Source organism: Bombina bombina, chromosome 10 (assembly GCF_027579735.1).
Source record: "Bombina bombina isolate aBomBom1 chromosome 10, aBomBom1.pri, whole genome shotgun sequence".
Taxonomy (NCBI): domain Eukaryota; kingdom Metazoa; phylum Chordata; class Amphibia; order Anura; family Bombinatoridae; genus Bombina; species Bombina bombina.
The window spans coordinates 98,309,178-98,323,502 of record NC_069508.1 but is presented as its reverse complement, the minus strand read 5'-3'; the positions used below and the strand labels follow the sequence as shown (position 1 = coordinate 98,323,502).

The window sequence follows — 14,325 nt, the reverse complement described above, 5'->3', positions numbered from 1 at the left end:
CACTTTCCAAGAAAGTAGTTTAATGTCCAAAGAATGCATAGGTTCAAATGGAGGAGCCTGTAAAGCCCTCAGAACCAAATTAAGACTCCAAGGAGGAGAAATTGACTTAATGACAGGCTTAATACGAACTAAAGCCTGTACAAAACAGTGTATATCAGGAAGTATAGCAATTTTTCTGTGATATAAAACAGAAAGAGCGGAGATTTGTCCTTTCAAGGAACTTGCAGACAAGCCCTTATCCAAACCATCCTGAAGAAACTGCAAAATTCTAGGAATTCTAAAAGAATGCCAGGAGAAATTATGAGAAGAACACCATGAAATGTAAGTCTTCCAAAATCTATAATAAATCTTTCTAGAGACAGATTTACGAGCTTGTAACATAGTATTAATCACTGAATCAGAGAAACCTCTATGACTTAGAACTAAGCTTCAATTTCCATACCTTCAAATTTAATGATTTGAGATCCTGATGGAAAAACGGACCTTGAGATAGTAGGTCCGGCCGTAACGGAAGTGGCCAAGGCGGGCAACTGGACATCCGAACCAGATCTGCATACCAAAACCTGTGTGGCCATGCTGGAGCCACCAGCAACACAAAAGACTGTTCCATGATGATTTTGGAAATCACTCTTGGAAGAAGAACTAGAGGCGGGAAGATGTAAGCAGGTTGATAACACCAAGGAAGTGTCAGCGCATCCACTGCTTCCGCCTGAACATCCCTGGACCTGGACAAAACAAAACAAAAGAAGCCCCTTGAACCAAACGATGGTGATCTATCCACCATGTCAGAGAGTGTCGTACATTGGGATTCAAGGATATTAATTGTGATATCTTTGTATAATCCCTGCACCATTGATTCAGCATACAAAGCTGTAGAGGTCTCATGTGAAAACGAGCAAAGGGGATTGCGTCCGATGCTGCAGTCATGAGACCTAAAACTTCCATGCACATAGCCACTGAAGGGAATGACTGAGACTGAAGGAGCCGACATGCTGCGACCAATCTTAAACGTCTCTTGTCTGTTAGAGACAGAGTCATGGACACTGAATCTATCTGGAAGCCTAAAAAGGTGACCCTTGTCTGAGGAATTAAGAAACATTTTGGTAAATTGATCCTCCAACCATGTTTCCGAAGAAACAACACTAGTTGATTCGTGTGAGATTCTGCAGTATGTAAAGACTGAGCTAGTACCAAGATATCGTCCAAATAAGGAAACACCGCAATACCCTGTTCTCTGATTACAGATAATAGGGCACCCAGAACCTTTGAAAAGATTCTTGGAGCTGTTGCTAGGCCAAATGGAAGAGCAACAAATTGGTAATGCTTGTCTAGAAAAGAGAATCTCAGAAACTGAACGTGTTCTGGATGAATCGGAATATGAAGGTATGCATCCTGCAAGTCTATTGTGGAAATATAATGTCCTTGCTGAACAAAAGGCAGAATAGTCCTTATAGTCACCATCTTGAAAGTTGGTACTCTTACATAACGATTCAAAATTTTCAGATCCAGAACTGGTCTGAACAAATTTTCTTTCTTTGGTACAATGAATAGGTTCGAATAAAACCCCAAACCTTGTTCCTGAGGAGGAACTGGCATGATCACCCCTGAAGACTCCAGGTCTGAAACACACTTCAGAAAAGCCTGAGCTTTTACTGGATTTACAGGAATGTGTGAGAGAAAAAATCTTCTCACAGGAGGTCTTACTTTGAATCCTATTCGATACCCTTGAGAGAAAATGCTCTGAATCCAATGATTTTGGACAGATTTTATCCCAAAAATCCTTGAAAAACCTTAATCTGCCCCCTACCAGCTGAGCTGGAATGAGGGCCGCACCTTCATGCGGACTTAGGGGCGGACTTTGGTTTCCTAAATGGCTTGGATTTATTCCAATTTGAGGAAGGCTTCCAACTGGAAGCAGATTCCTTGGGAGGATGATTGAGTTTTTGTTCCTTATTCTGACGAAAGGAACGAAAACGGTTAGAAGCCTTAGATTTACCCTTAGGTTTTTTATCCTGAGGCAAAAAAACTCCTTTTCCTCCAGTGATAGTTGAAATAATAGAATCCAACTGAGAACCAAATAAATTATTACCTTGGAAAGAAAGAGATAGTAATCTAGATTTAGATGTCATATCAGCATTCCAAGATTTAAGCCACAAAGCTCTTCTAGCTAATACAGCTAAAGACATGGATCTAACATCAATTTTGATAATATCAAAAACGGCATCACAAATAAAATGATTAGCATGTTGTAGTAGGCGAACAATGCTAGATATGTCAGAATCCAATTCATGTTGCGCTAAATTTTCCAACCAGAAAGTTGATGCAGCAGCAACATCACCCAAAGAAATAGCAGGTCTGAGAAGATGACCTGAATATAAATAGGCCTTCCTTAGATAAGATTCAAGCTTCCTATCTAAAGGATCCTTAAAGGAAGTGCTATCTTCCATAGGAATAGTAGTACGTTTAGCAAGAGTAGAAATAGCCCCATCAACTTTGGGGATTTTTTCCCAAAACTCTATAGATTTTGCTGGTAAAGGATACAATCTCTTAAACCTTGAAGAAGGAATAAAGGAAGTACCTGGCTTATTCCATTCCCTAGAAATCATATCAGAAATAGCCTCAGGAATAGGACACCTGGAGAAACCACAGGAGGTTTAAAAACAGCATTTAAACGTTTATTAGACTGAACGTCAATAGGACTGGTTACCTCAATATCCAAAGTAATTAACACTTCTTTTAATAAAGAACGCATATACTCTATTTTAAATAAATAAGTAGATTTGTCAGTGTCAATATCTGAGGAAGGATCTTCTGTTTCAGATAGATCCTCATCAGAAGAGGATGAATTATTATGTTGTTGGTCATTTGAAATTTCATCAGCTAAATGAGAAGTTTTAAAAGACCTTTTATGTTTATTAGAAGGTGGAAATGCAGACAAAGCCTTCATAATAGATTCAGAAACAAATTCTTTAAAATTTACAGGTATATCATGCACATTAGAAGTTGAAGGAACTGCAACTGGCAATGTACTATTACTGATAGAAACACTATCTGCATGTAAAAGTTTATCATGACAACTATTACAAATGACATTCGGTGGAATAATTTCTACAATTTTACAACAAATGCACTTAGCTTTTGTAGAACCCATGTCAGGCAGCAATGTTCCAGCAGAAACTTCAGAGACAGGATCGGATTGGGACATCTTGCTCAATGTAAAAGAAAAAACAACATATAAAGCAAAATTATCTATTTCCTTAAATGACAGTTTCAGGAATGGGAAAAACAGAATTTATGTTTACCTGATAAATTACTTTCTCCAACGGTGTGTCCGGTCCACGGCGTCATCCTTACTTGTGGGATATTCTCTTCCCCAACAGGAAATGGCAAAGAGCCCAGCAAAGCTGGTCACATGATCCCTCCTAGGCTCCGCCTTCCCCAGTCATTCGACCGACGTAAAGGAGGAATATTTGCATAGGAGAAATCATATGATACCGTGGTGACTGTAGTTAGAGAAAATAAATCATCAGACCTGATTAAAAAACCAGGGCGGGCCGTGGACCGGACACAGCGTTGGAGAAAGTAATTTATCAGGTAAACATAAATTCTGTTTTCTCCAACATAGGTGTGTCCGGTCCACGGCGTCATCCTTACTTGTGGGAACCAATACCAAAGCTTTAGGACACGGATGATGGGAGGGAGCAAATCAGGTCACCTAGATGGAAGGCACCACGGCTTGCAAAACCTTTCTCCCAAAAATAGCCTCAGAAGAAGCAAAAGTATCAAATTTGTAAAATTTGGTAAAAGTGTGCAGTGAAGACCAAGTCGCTGCCTTACATATCTGATCAACAGAAGCCTCGTTCTTGAAGGCCCATGTGGAAGCCACAGCCCTAGTGGAATGAGCTGTGATTCTTTCAGGAGGCTGCCGTCCGGCAGTCTCATAAGCCAATCTGATGATGCTTTTAAGCCAAAAAGAGAGAGAGGTAGAAGTTGCTTTTTGACCTCTCCTTTTACCAGAATAAACAACAAACAAGGAAGATGTTTGTCTGAAATCCTTTGTAGCCTCTAAATAGAATTTTAGAGCACGAACTACATCCAAATTGTGCAACAAACGTTCCTTCTTTGAAACTGGATTCGGACACAAAGAAGGCACAACTATCTCCTGGTTAATATTTTTGTTAGAAACAACTTTCGGAAGAAAACCAGGTTTAGTACGCAAAACCACCTTATCTGCATAGAACACCAGATAAGGAGGAGAACACTGCAGAGCAGATAACTCTGAAACTCTTCTAGCAGAAGAAATTGCAACCAAAAACAAAACTTTCCAAGATAATAACTTAATATCTACGGAATGTAAGGGTTCAAACGGAACCCCTTGAAGAACTGAAAGAACTAAATTGAGACTCCAAGGAGGAGTCAAAGGTTTGTAAACAGGCTTGATTCTAACCAGAGCCTGAACAAAAGCCTGAACATCTGGCACAGCCGCCAGCTTCTTGTGAAGTAAAACAGATAAAGCAGAAATCTGTCCCTTCAAAGAACTTGCAGATAATCCTTTCTCCAAACCCTCTTGTAGAAAGGATAGAATCTTAGGAATTTTTACCCTGTTCCATGGGAATCCTTTCGATTCGCACCAACAGATATATTTCTTCCATACTTTATGGTAAATTTTTCTAGTTACAGGCTTTCTAGCCTGAATAAGAGTATCAATGACAGAATCTGAGAACCCACGCTTTGATAAAATCAAGCGTTCAATTTCCAAGCAGTCAGTTGGAGTGATGCCAGATTCGGATGTTCGAACGGACCTTGAACAAGAAGGTCCCGTCTCAAAGGTAGCTTCCATGGTGGAGCCGATGACATATTCACCAGGTCTGCATACCAAGTTCTGCGTGGCCACGCAGGAGCTATCAAGATCACCGAAGCCCTCTCCTGATTGATCCTGGCTACCAGCCTGGGAATGAGAGGAAACGGTGGGAACACATAAGCTAGGTTGAAGGTCCAGGGCGCTACTAGTGCCTCTACTAGAGTCGCCTTGGGATCCCTGGATCTGGACCCGTAGCAAGGAACCTTGAAGTTCTGACGAGACGCCATCAGATCCATGTCTGGAATGCCCCATAATTGAGTTATTTGGGCAAAGATTTCCGGATGGAGTTCCCACTCCCCCGGATGAAATGTCTGACGACTCAGAAAATCCGCTTCCCAATTTTCCACTCCTGGGATGTGGATTGCAGACAAGTGGCAGGAGTGAATCTCCGCCCATTGAATTACTTTGGTCCCTTCTTCCATCGCCAGGGAACTCCTTGTTCCCCCCTGATGGTTGATATATGCAACAGTCGTCATGTTGTCTGATTGAAACCTTATGAATTTGGCCTTTGCTAGTTGAGGCCAAGCCTTGAGAGCATTGAATATCGCTCTCAGTTCCAGAATGTTTATCGGGAGAAGAGATTCTTCCCGAGACCATAGACCCTGAGCTTTCAGGTGTTTCCAGACCGCGCCCCAGCCCACCAGGCTGGCGTCGGTCGTTACAATGACCCACTCTGGTCTTCTGAAGCTCATCCCTTGGGACAGGTTGTCCAGGGTCAGCCACCAACGGAGTGAATCTCTGGTCCTCTGATCTACTTGGATCGTCGGGGACAAATCTGTATAATCCCCATTCCACTGTCTGAGCATGCACAGTTGTAATGGTCTTAGATGAATTCGCGCAAAAGGAACTATGTCCATTGCCGCAACCATCAAACCTATTACTTCCATGCACTGCGCTATGGAAGGAAGAAGAACAGAATGAAGAACTTGACAAGAGCTTAGAAGTTTTGATTTTCTGGCTTCTGTCAGAAAAATCTTCATTTCTAAGGAGTCTATTATTGTTCCCAAGAAGGGAACTCTTGTTGACGGGAATAGAGAACTTTTTTCTACGTTCACTTTCCACCCGTGAGATCTGAGAAAGGCTAGGACAATGTCCGTATGAGCCTTTGCTTGTGGCAGAGACGACGCTTGAATCAGTATGTCGTCCAAGTAGGGTACTACTGCAATGCCCCTTGGCCTTAGCACCGCTAGAAGGGACCCTAGTACCTTTGTGAAAATTCTTGGAGCAGTGGCTAGTCCGAATGGAAGTGCCACAAACTGGTAATGCTTGTCCAGAAAGGCGAATCTTAGGAACCGATGATGTTCCTTGTGGATAGGAATATGTAGATACGCATCCTTTAAATCCACCGTGGTCATGAATTGACCTTCCTGGATGGTAGGAAGAATTGTCCGAATGGTTTCCATCTTGAACGATGGAACCTTGAGAAATTTGTTTAGGATCTTGAGATCCAAAATTGGCCTGAATGTTCCCTCTTTTTTGGGAACTATGAACAGATTGGAGTAAAACCCCATCCCCTGTTCTCCTAATGGAACAGGATGAATCACTCCCATTTTTAACAGGTCTTCTACACAATGTAAGAATGCCTGTCTTTTTATTTGGTCTGAAGACAATTGAGACCTGTGGAACCTTCCCCTTGGGGGTAGTTCCTTGAATTCCAGGAGATAACCTTGAGAAACTATTTCTAGCGCCCAAGGATCCTGAACATCTCTTGCCCAAGCCTGAGCGAAGAGAGAGAGTCTGCCCCCCACCAGATCCGGTCCCGGATCGGGGGCCAGCATCTCATGCTGTCTTGGTAGCGGTAGCGGGCTTCTTGGCCTGCTTACCTTTGTTCCAGCCTTGCATCGGTCTCCAGGCTGGCTTGGTTTGAGAAGAATTACCCTCTTGCTTAGAGGATGTAGAATTTGAGGCTGGTCCGTTTCTGCGAAAGGGACGAAAATTTGTTTTATTTTTAGCCTTAAAAGAACTATCCTGAGGAAGGGCGTGGCCCTTTCCCCCAGTGATGTCTGAAATAATCTCTTTCAAGTCAGGGCCAAACAGCGTTTTCCCCTTGAAAGGGATGTTAAGCAATCTGTTCTTGGAGGACACATCCGCTGACCAAGACTTCAGCCAAAGCGCTCTGCGCGCCACAATAGCAAAACCTGAATTTTTCGCCGCTAATCTAGCTAATTGCAAAGTGGCGTCTAAGGTAAAAGAGTTAGCCAACCAACTTAAGTGCTTGAACTCTGTCCATAACCTCCTCATAAGAAGATGCTTTATTGAGCGACTTTTCTAGTTCCTCGAACCAGAAACACGCTGCTGTAGTGACAGGAACAATGCATGAAATTGGTTGTAGAAGGTAACCTTGCTGAACAAACATCTTTTTAAGCAAACCCTCTAATTTTTTATCCATAGGATCTTTGAAAGCACAACTATCTTCTATAGGGATAGTGGTGCGTTTGTTTAGAGTAGAAACCGCCCCCTCGACCTTGGGGACTGTCTGCCATAAGTCCTTCCTGGGGTCGACCATAGGAAATAATTTCTTAAATATAGGGGGAGGGACAAAAGGTATGCCGGGCCTTTCCCATTCTTTATTTACAATGTCCGCCACCCGCTTGGGTATAGGAAAAGCTTCGGGGGGCACCGGGACTTCTAGAAACCTGTCCATCTTACATAATTTCTCTGGAATGACCAAATTGTCACAATCATCCAGAGTAGATAACACCTCCTTAAGCAGAGCGCGGAGATGTTCCAATTTAAATTTGAATGTAATAACGTCAGGTTCAGCTTGTTGAGAAATTTTTCCTGAATCTGAAATTTCTCCCTCAGACAAAACCTCCCTAGCCCCTTCAGACTGGTGTAAGGGCATGTCAGAACCATTATCATCAGCGTCCTCATGCTCTTCAGTATCTAAAACAGAGCAGTCGCGCTTTCGCTGATAAGTGGGCATTTTGGCTAAAATGTTTTTAATAGAATTATCCATTACAGCCGTTAATTGTTGCATAGTAAGGAGGATTGGCGCACTAGATGCACTAGGGACCTCCTGAGTGGGCAAGACTGGCGTAGACATAGAAGGAGATGATGCAGTACCATGCTTACTCCCCTCACTTAAGGAATCATTTTGGGCAACATTATTATCAGTGGCATCATTGTCCCTACTTTGTTTGTCACATTCATCACATATATTTAAATGGAGAGGAACCTTGGCTTCCGAACATACAGAACATCGTCTATCTGATAGTTCAGACATGTTAATAGGCATAAACTTGATAACAAAGCACAAAAAACGTTTTAAAATAAAACCGTTACTGTCTCTTTAAATTTTAAACTGAACACACTATTTTACTGAATATACGCAAAAGTATGAAGGAATTGTTCAAAATTCACCAAAATTTCACCACAGTGTCATAAAGCCTTAAAAGTATTGCACACCAAATTTGAAAGCTTTAACTCTTAAAATAACGGAACCGGAGCCGTTTTTACATTTAACCCCTATACAGTCCCTGGTATCTGCTTTGCTGAGACCCAACCAAGCCCAGAGGGGAATACGATACCAAATGACGCCTTCAATAAGCTTTTTCAGTGGATCTGAGCTCCTCACACATGCATCTGCATGCCTTGCTTCTCAAAAACAACTGCGCATTAGTGGCGCGAAAATGAGGCTCTGCCTATGACTAGAGAAGGCCCCCAGTGAAAAAGGTGTCCAATACAGTGCCTGCCGTTTTTTTAATAGAATTCCCAAGATTAAAATAACTCTCCAAAGTTGTAAACCATTAAATATGCTTATAAAGTAATCGTTTTGGCCCAGAAAAATGTCTACCAGTCTTTAAAGCCCTTGTGAAGCCCTTATTCTTATATTGAAAATTCAGAAAATGGCTTACCGGATCCCATAGGGAAAATGACAGCTTCCAGCATTACCAAGTCTTGTTAGAAATGTGTCATACCTCAAGCAGCCAAAGTCTGCTCACTGTTTCCCCCAACTGAAGTTAATTCCTCTCAACAGTCCTGTGTGGAAACAGCCATCGATTTTAGTAACGGTTGCTAAAATCATTTTCCTCTTACAAACAGAAATCTTCATCTCTTTTCTGTTTCAGAGTAAATAGTACATACCAGCACTATTTTAAAATAACAAACTCTTGATTGAAGAATAAAAACTACATTTAAACACCAAAAAACTCTGAGCCATCTCCGTGGAGATGTTGCCTGTGCAACGGCAAAGAGAATGACTGGGGAAGGCGGAGCCTAGGAGGGATCATGTGACCAGCTTTGCTGGGCTCTTTGCCATTTCCTGTTGGGGAAGAGAATATCCCACAAGTAAGGATGACGCCGTGGACCGGACACACCTATGTTGGAGAAAAATGCAAAAGCATAGGCCTCTTGATAGAAAAGAAAGCAGGAGGCAAACAACAATGGGGTATTGAAATAATGAAGAAAAAATTGGCGCCAAGTATGACGCACAACGTAACGCAAACTTTTTTGGCGCCAAAAATGACCGGAAATGACACACTTGCGACGCCGGAAATGACGAAGTTGCGTCAAAAACGTAATTTCCTGCGCCAAAAAGTTCGCGCCAAAAATGACGCAATAAAGTCTAACATTTGACGCACCTGCGGGCCTAATACCCGCAAATGCAAAAGTAGTCAAATTGAAAAAAGACTAAACCCCAGGTAAGGAACAAATTTCTTAAAGTGTTTATATTCCCAAATATGAAACTGACAGTCTGCAGAAGGAAATACATGAACCTGACTAATGGCAAATATAAGTACAATACATATATTTAGAACTTTATATAATTTGCATAAAGTGCCAAACCATAGCTGAGAGTGTCTTAAGTAAATGAAAACATACTTACCAAAAGACACCCATCCACATATAGCAGATAGCCAAACCAGTACTAAAACAGTTCTCTAGTAGAGGTAATGGTAAATTTGAGAGTATATCGTCGATCTGAAAAGGGAGGTAGGAGATGAATCTCTACGACCGATAACAGAGAACCCATGAAAAAGACCCCCGTTAGGGAAATCATCGTATTCAATAGGTGATACTCCCTTCACGTCCCTCTGACATTCGCTGTACTCTGAGAGGAATCGGGCTTCAACAATGCTGAGAAGCGCATATCAACGTAGAAATCTTAGCACAAACTTACTTCACCACCTCCATAGGAGGCAAAGTTTGTAAAACTGAATTGTGGGTGTGGTGAGGGGTGTATTTATAGGCATTTTGAGGTTTGGGAAACTTTGCCCCTCCTGGTAGGATTGTATATCCCATATGTCACTAGCTCATGGACTCTTGCCAATTACATGAAAGAAAAAGCAGAATTACTGCATTACAGTAAGGGGTTTCATATACTTCTATGTATTGTGGGGATGCCACAAACAGGATTCCCACTTTCCTGGTTAAGTCCATATGCCTATGAAACTACTATGGGTATTCTTAATCATATTACCCATGGTGTCTGAGAACAATGATAATCATAAATAACATTACCTTAACCGCATCCTTAATTTCAAAAGGCAGCTTCTTGCATGGATTAAGTACATACGCTTGCTTTGCCTGGACTTCTATTTCTCCCGTCTGCATTTTCTGTAAGCCAAAAAAGAAAAACAATTAAACAATGACTTTGTTCTACAAGTGTTACACTAGATGTGGATAGAACATTAGGTTATAGATTTGATACAAATCATCAAGAGAGTAATTCTAGGTCTTGTAACCTTGATATCAAAACTTAGAAGCTACATATAAAATAGGTAACTAAGTTTAGTAAATGCCCTGACTACAAAAAAGCCTGTTTAAAAAGATCCACGGTCACAGGTTCAAATCCCGGCAGGGCCGACTCAGCCCTTCATCCTTTTGAGGTCGATAAAATGAGTACCATTAAATTGGGTAATTATAACAATTATTAATATTCAGCTGCCGATTTGGTTAATTCCTAGAGCGAGCGCTGAAAAAGTCCCACTGGGAGAAAGGCGCTATATAAATACTAGTTATTATATAAAAACTAAATTTATGCTTACCTGATAAATTACTTTCTTTTACGATATGACGAGTCCACGGATTTCATCCTTACTTGTGGGATATTAACCTCCTGCTAACAGGAAGTGGCAAAGAGCACCACAGCAGAGCTGTATATATAGCCCCTCCCCTTCCCCTCCACCCTCAGTCATAGGATTATAGGAAGAGAAAAGGAAAGGCTAAAAAGGTGCAGAGTTGACTGAAGTTTTCAAAAAATAAAATAAACCTGTCTTAAAATAACAGGGAGGGCCGTGGACTTGTCATATTGTAAAAGAAAGTAATTTATCAGGTAAGCATAAATTTAGTTTTCTTTTACAAAGATATGACGAGTCCACTGATTTCATCCTTACTTGTGGGAAACCAATACCAAAGCAATAGGACACGGATGAAAGGGAGGGACAAGACAGGAACCTAAACGGAAGGCACCACTGCTTGAAGAACCTTTCTCCCAAAGATAGCCTCAGAAGAAGCAACAGTATAAAATTTGGAAAATTTGGAAAAAGTGTGAAGGGATGACCAAGTCGCAGCCTTACAAATCTGTTCCACAGATGCATCGTTTTTAAAAGCCCATGTGGAAGCCACAGCCCTAGTAGAATGAGCCGTAATTCTTTCAGGAGGCTGCTGTCCAGCAGTCTCATATGCCAGGCGGATGATACTTCTCAGCCAAAAAGAAAGAGAGGTAGCCGTAGCTTTCTGACCCCTACGCTTTCCAGAATAAACAATGAATAATGAAGATGATTGACAGAAATCCATAGTTCCCTGTAAGTAAAACTTTAAGGCCCGGACCACGTCCAAGTTATGTAACAGACGCTCCTTCTTAGAAGAAGGATTAGGACACAAGGAAGGAAAAACAATTTCCTGATTAATATTCTTATTCGAAACAACCTTAGGAAGGAACCCAGGTTTAGTACGTAAAACCACCTTATCAGAATGAAATATGAGATAAGGCGAATCACACTGTAATGCTGAAAGCTCAGAAACTCTTCGAGCTGAAGAAATTGCAATCAAAAACAGAACTTTCCAAGATAATAGTTTAATATCTATGGAATGCATAGGTTCAAACGGAACCCCTTGCAGAACTCAAGAACTAAATTCAAACTCCAGGGAGGAGTAATAGGTATAAATACAGGCTTAATTCTAGATAGAGCCTGACAAAAAGACTGAACATCTGATACATTTGCCAAACGTTTGTGAAACAGAATTGACAAAGCTGAAATTTGTCCCTTTAAGGAACTTGCTGATAACCCTTTCTCCAATCCTTCCTGGAGAAAAGACAAAATCCTAGGAATCCTATCTTTACTCCATGAGTAACCCTTGGATTCACACCAATAAAGATATTTACGCCATATCTTATGATAGATCTTTCTAGTGACAGGCTTTCTAGCCTGTATCAAAGTATTGATAACTGAATCAGAGAATCCTCGCTTCGATAAAATCAAGCGTTCAATCTCCACGCAGTCAGTTGCAGAGAAATTAGATTTGGATGTTGGAAAGGACCTTGAATGAGAAGGTCCTGTCTCAACGGAAGTTTCCATGGTGGCAGAGAGGACATGTCCATTAGATCCGCATACCAAGTCCTGCGTGGCCATGCAGGCGCTATCAGGATCACTGAAGCTCTCTCCTGTTTGATTCGAGCAATCACGCGTGGGAGGAGAGGAAACGGCAGAAACACATAAGCTAGGCTGAACAACCAAGGTGCTGCCAAGGCATCTATCAGTTCGGCCTGAGGATCCCTTGACCGGGATCCGTATCTTGGAAGCTTGGCATTCTGACGAGATGCCATCAAATCCAATTCCGGTCTGCCCCATCTGAGAATTAAGGAGGCAAATACCTCCGGGTGAAATTCCCACTCCCCTGGATGAAAATTCTGTTGACTTAGAAAATCTGCTTCCCAGTTCTCTACCCCTGGGATGTAGATCGCTGACAGATTACAAGAGTGGGCCTCTGCCCAACTGATTATCTTGGATACTTCTATCATCGCTAAGGAACTCCTTGTTCCCCCCTGATGATTGACATATGCCACAGTCGTTATGTTGTCCGACTGGAATCTGATGAATTTGGCCGAAGCCAACTGAGGTCACGCCTGAAGCGCATTGAATATTGCTCTCAGTTCCAGAATATTGATTGGAAGTAGAGACTCCACCTGAGTCCAAACACCCTGAGCCTTCAGGGAGTTCCAAACTGCACCCCAGCCCAGAAGGCTGGCATCTGTTGTCACTATCACCCACGAGGGTCTGCGGAAACAAGTCCCCTGGGACAGATGATCTGGCGACAACCACCAAAGAAGAGAGTTTCTGGACTCTTGATCCAGAATTATCTTTGGAGATAAATCCACATAATCCCCATTTCACTGACCGAGCATGCACAGTTGCAGTGGTCTGAGATAAAAGCGAACAAACGGAAGGATGTCCATTGCCGCTACCATTAATCCGATTACCTCCATACACTGAGCCACTGATGGCCGAGGAATGGACAGAAGTGCTCAGCAAACCTTCAAAATCTTTGATTTTCTGACCTCCGTCAGAAATACTTTCATGGCTACCGAGTCTATCAGAGTTCCCAAGAAAGGAACCCTTGTCTGTGGAACAAGTGAACTCTTCTCTATGTTCACCTTCCAGCTATGAGTTCTCAGAAAAGACAACACTGTGTCCGTGTGAGATTTTGTCAGATGATATGTTGACGCCTGAATCAGAATATCGTCCAGATAAGGCGCCACCGATATCCCTTGCGGTCTGAGAACCGCCAAATGAGACCCTAGAACCTTTGTGAAGATTCTGGGTGCTGTGGCCAACCCAAAAGGAAGAGCCACAAACTGATAATGTTTGTCCAAGAAGGCAAACCATAGAAACTGATGATGATCTTTGTGGATTGGAATATGAAGGTAAGCATCCTTCAAATCCATGGTAGTCATATATTGACCCTCCTGGATCATTGGCAAAATCGTTTGAATTGTCTCCACCTTGAATGATGGAACTCTTAGAAATTTGTTTAGACACTTGAGGTCCAAAATGGGTCTGAACGTTCCCTCTTTTCTGGTACCACAAAAAGGTTTGAGTAAAACCCCTGTCCCGTTCCAATTTTGGAACAGGACAGATTACTCCCATAGTAAAAAGGTCTTTTACACAGCGTAAGAACGCCTCTCTCTTTATCTGGTTTGCAGATAATTTTGAAAGATGAAATTTCCCTCTTGGGAGAAAATCCTTGAATTCCAATTGATAACCGTGGGTCACTATTTCTAGTACCCAGGAATCCTGAACATCTCTTGCCCTTGCCCAAGCCTGAGCAAAGAAAAAAAGTCTGCTCCCCTACTAGATCCGGTCCCGGGGGCCACCCCTTCATGCTGCTTTGTGGAAGAAGAAGAAGCGGGGGGGTCCTCCTTTAAAGTTCCGAAAGAAACGAAAATTATTCTGTTTACCCCTCATTTTAACCGACCTATCCTGAGGTAGCGCATTGCCCTTACCTCCTGTAATACCAGA

At 42.0% G+C, this 14,325-nt stretch overlaps 1 protein-coding gene across 1 annotated transcript in view; it reads right to left on the bottom strand.

Annotated features, from left to right (window-relative positions):
* The window catches only part of DARS2 (aspartyl-tRNA synthetase 2, mitochondrial), a 346,110-nt gene that overhangs the window by 219,698 nt on the left and 112,087 nt on the right, over window positions 1-14,325 (bottom strand). Inside the window, exon 6 of the mRNA XM_053693260.1 lies at window positions 10,325-10,420. Coding sequence (XP_053549235.1) covers window positions 10,325-10,420 — 96 coding nt within the window. The remainder of the gene's footprint in view (window positions 1-10,324; window positions 10,421-14,325) is intronic.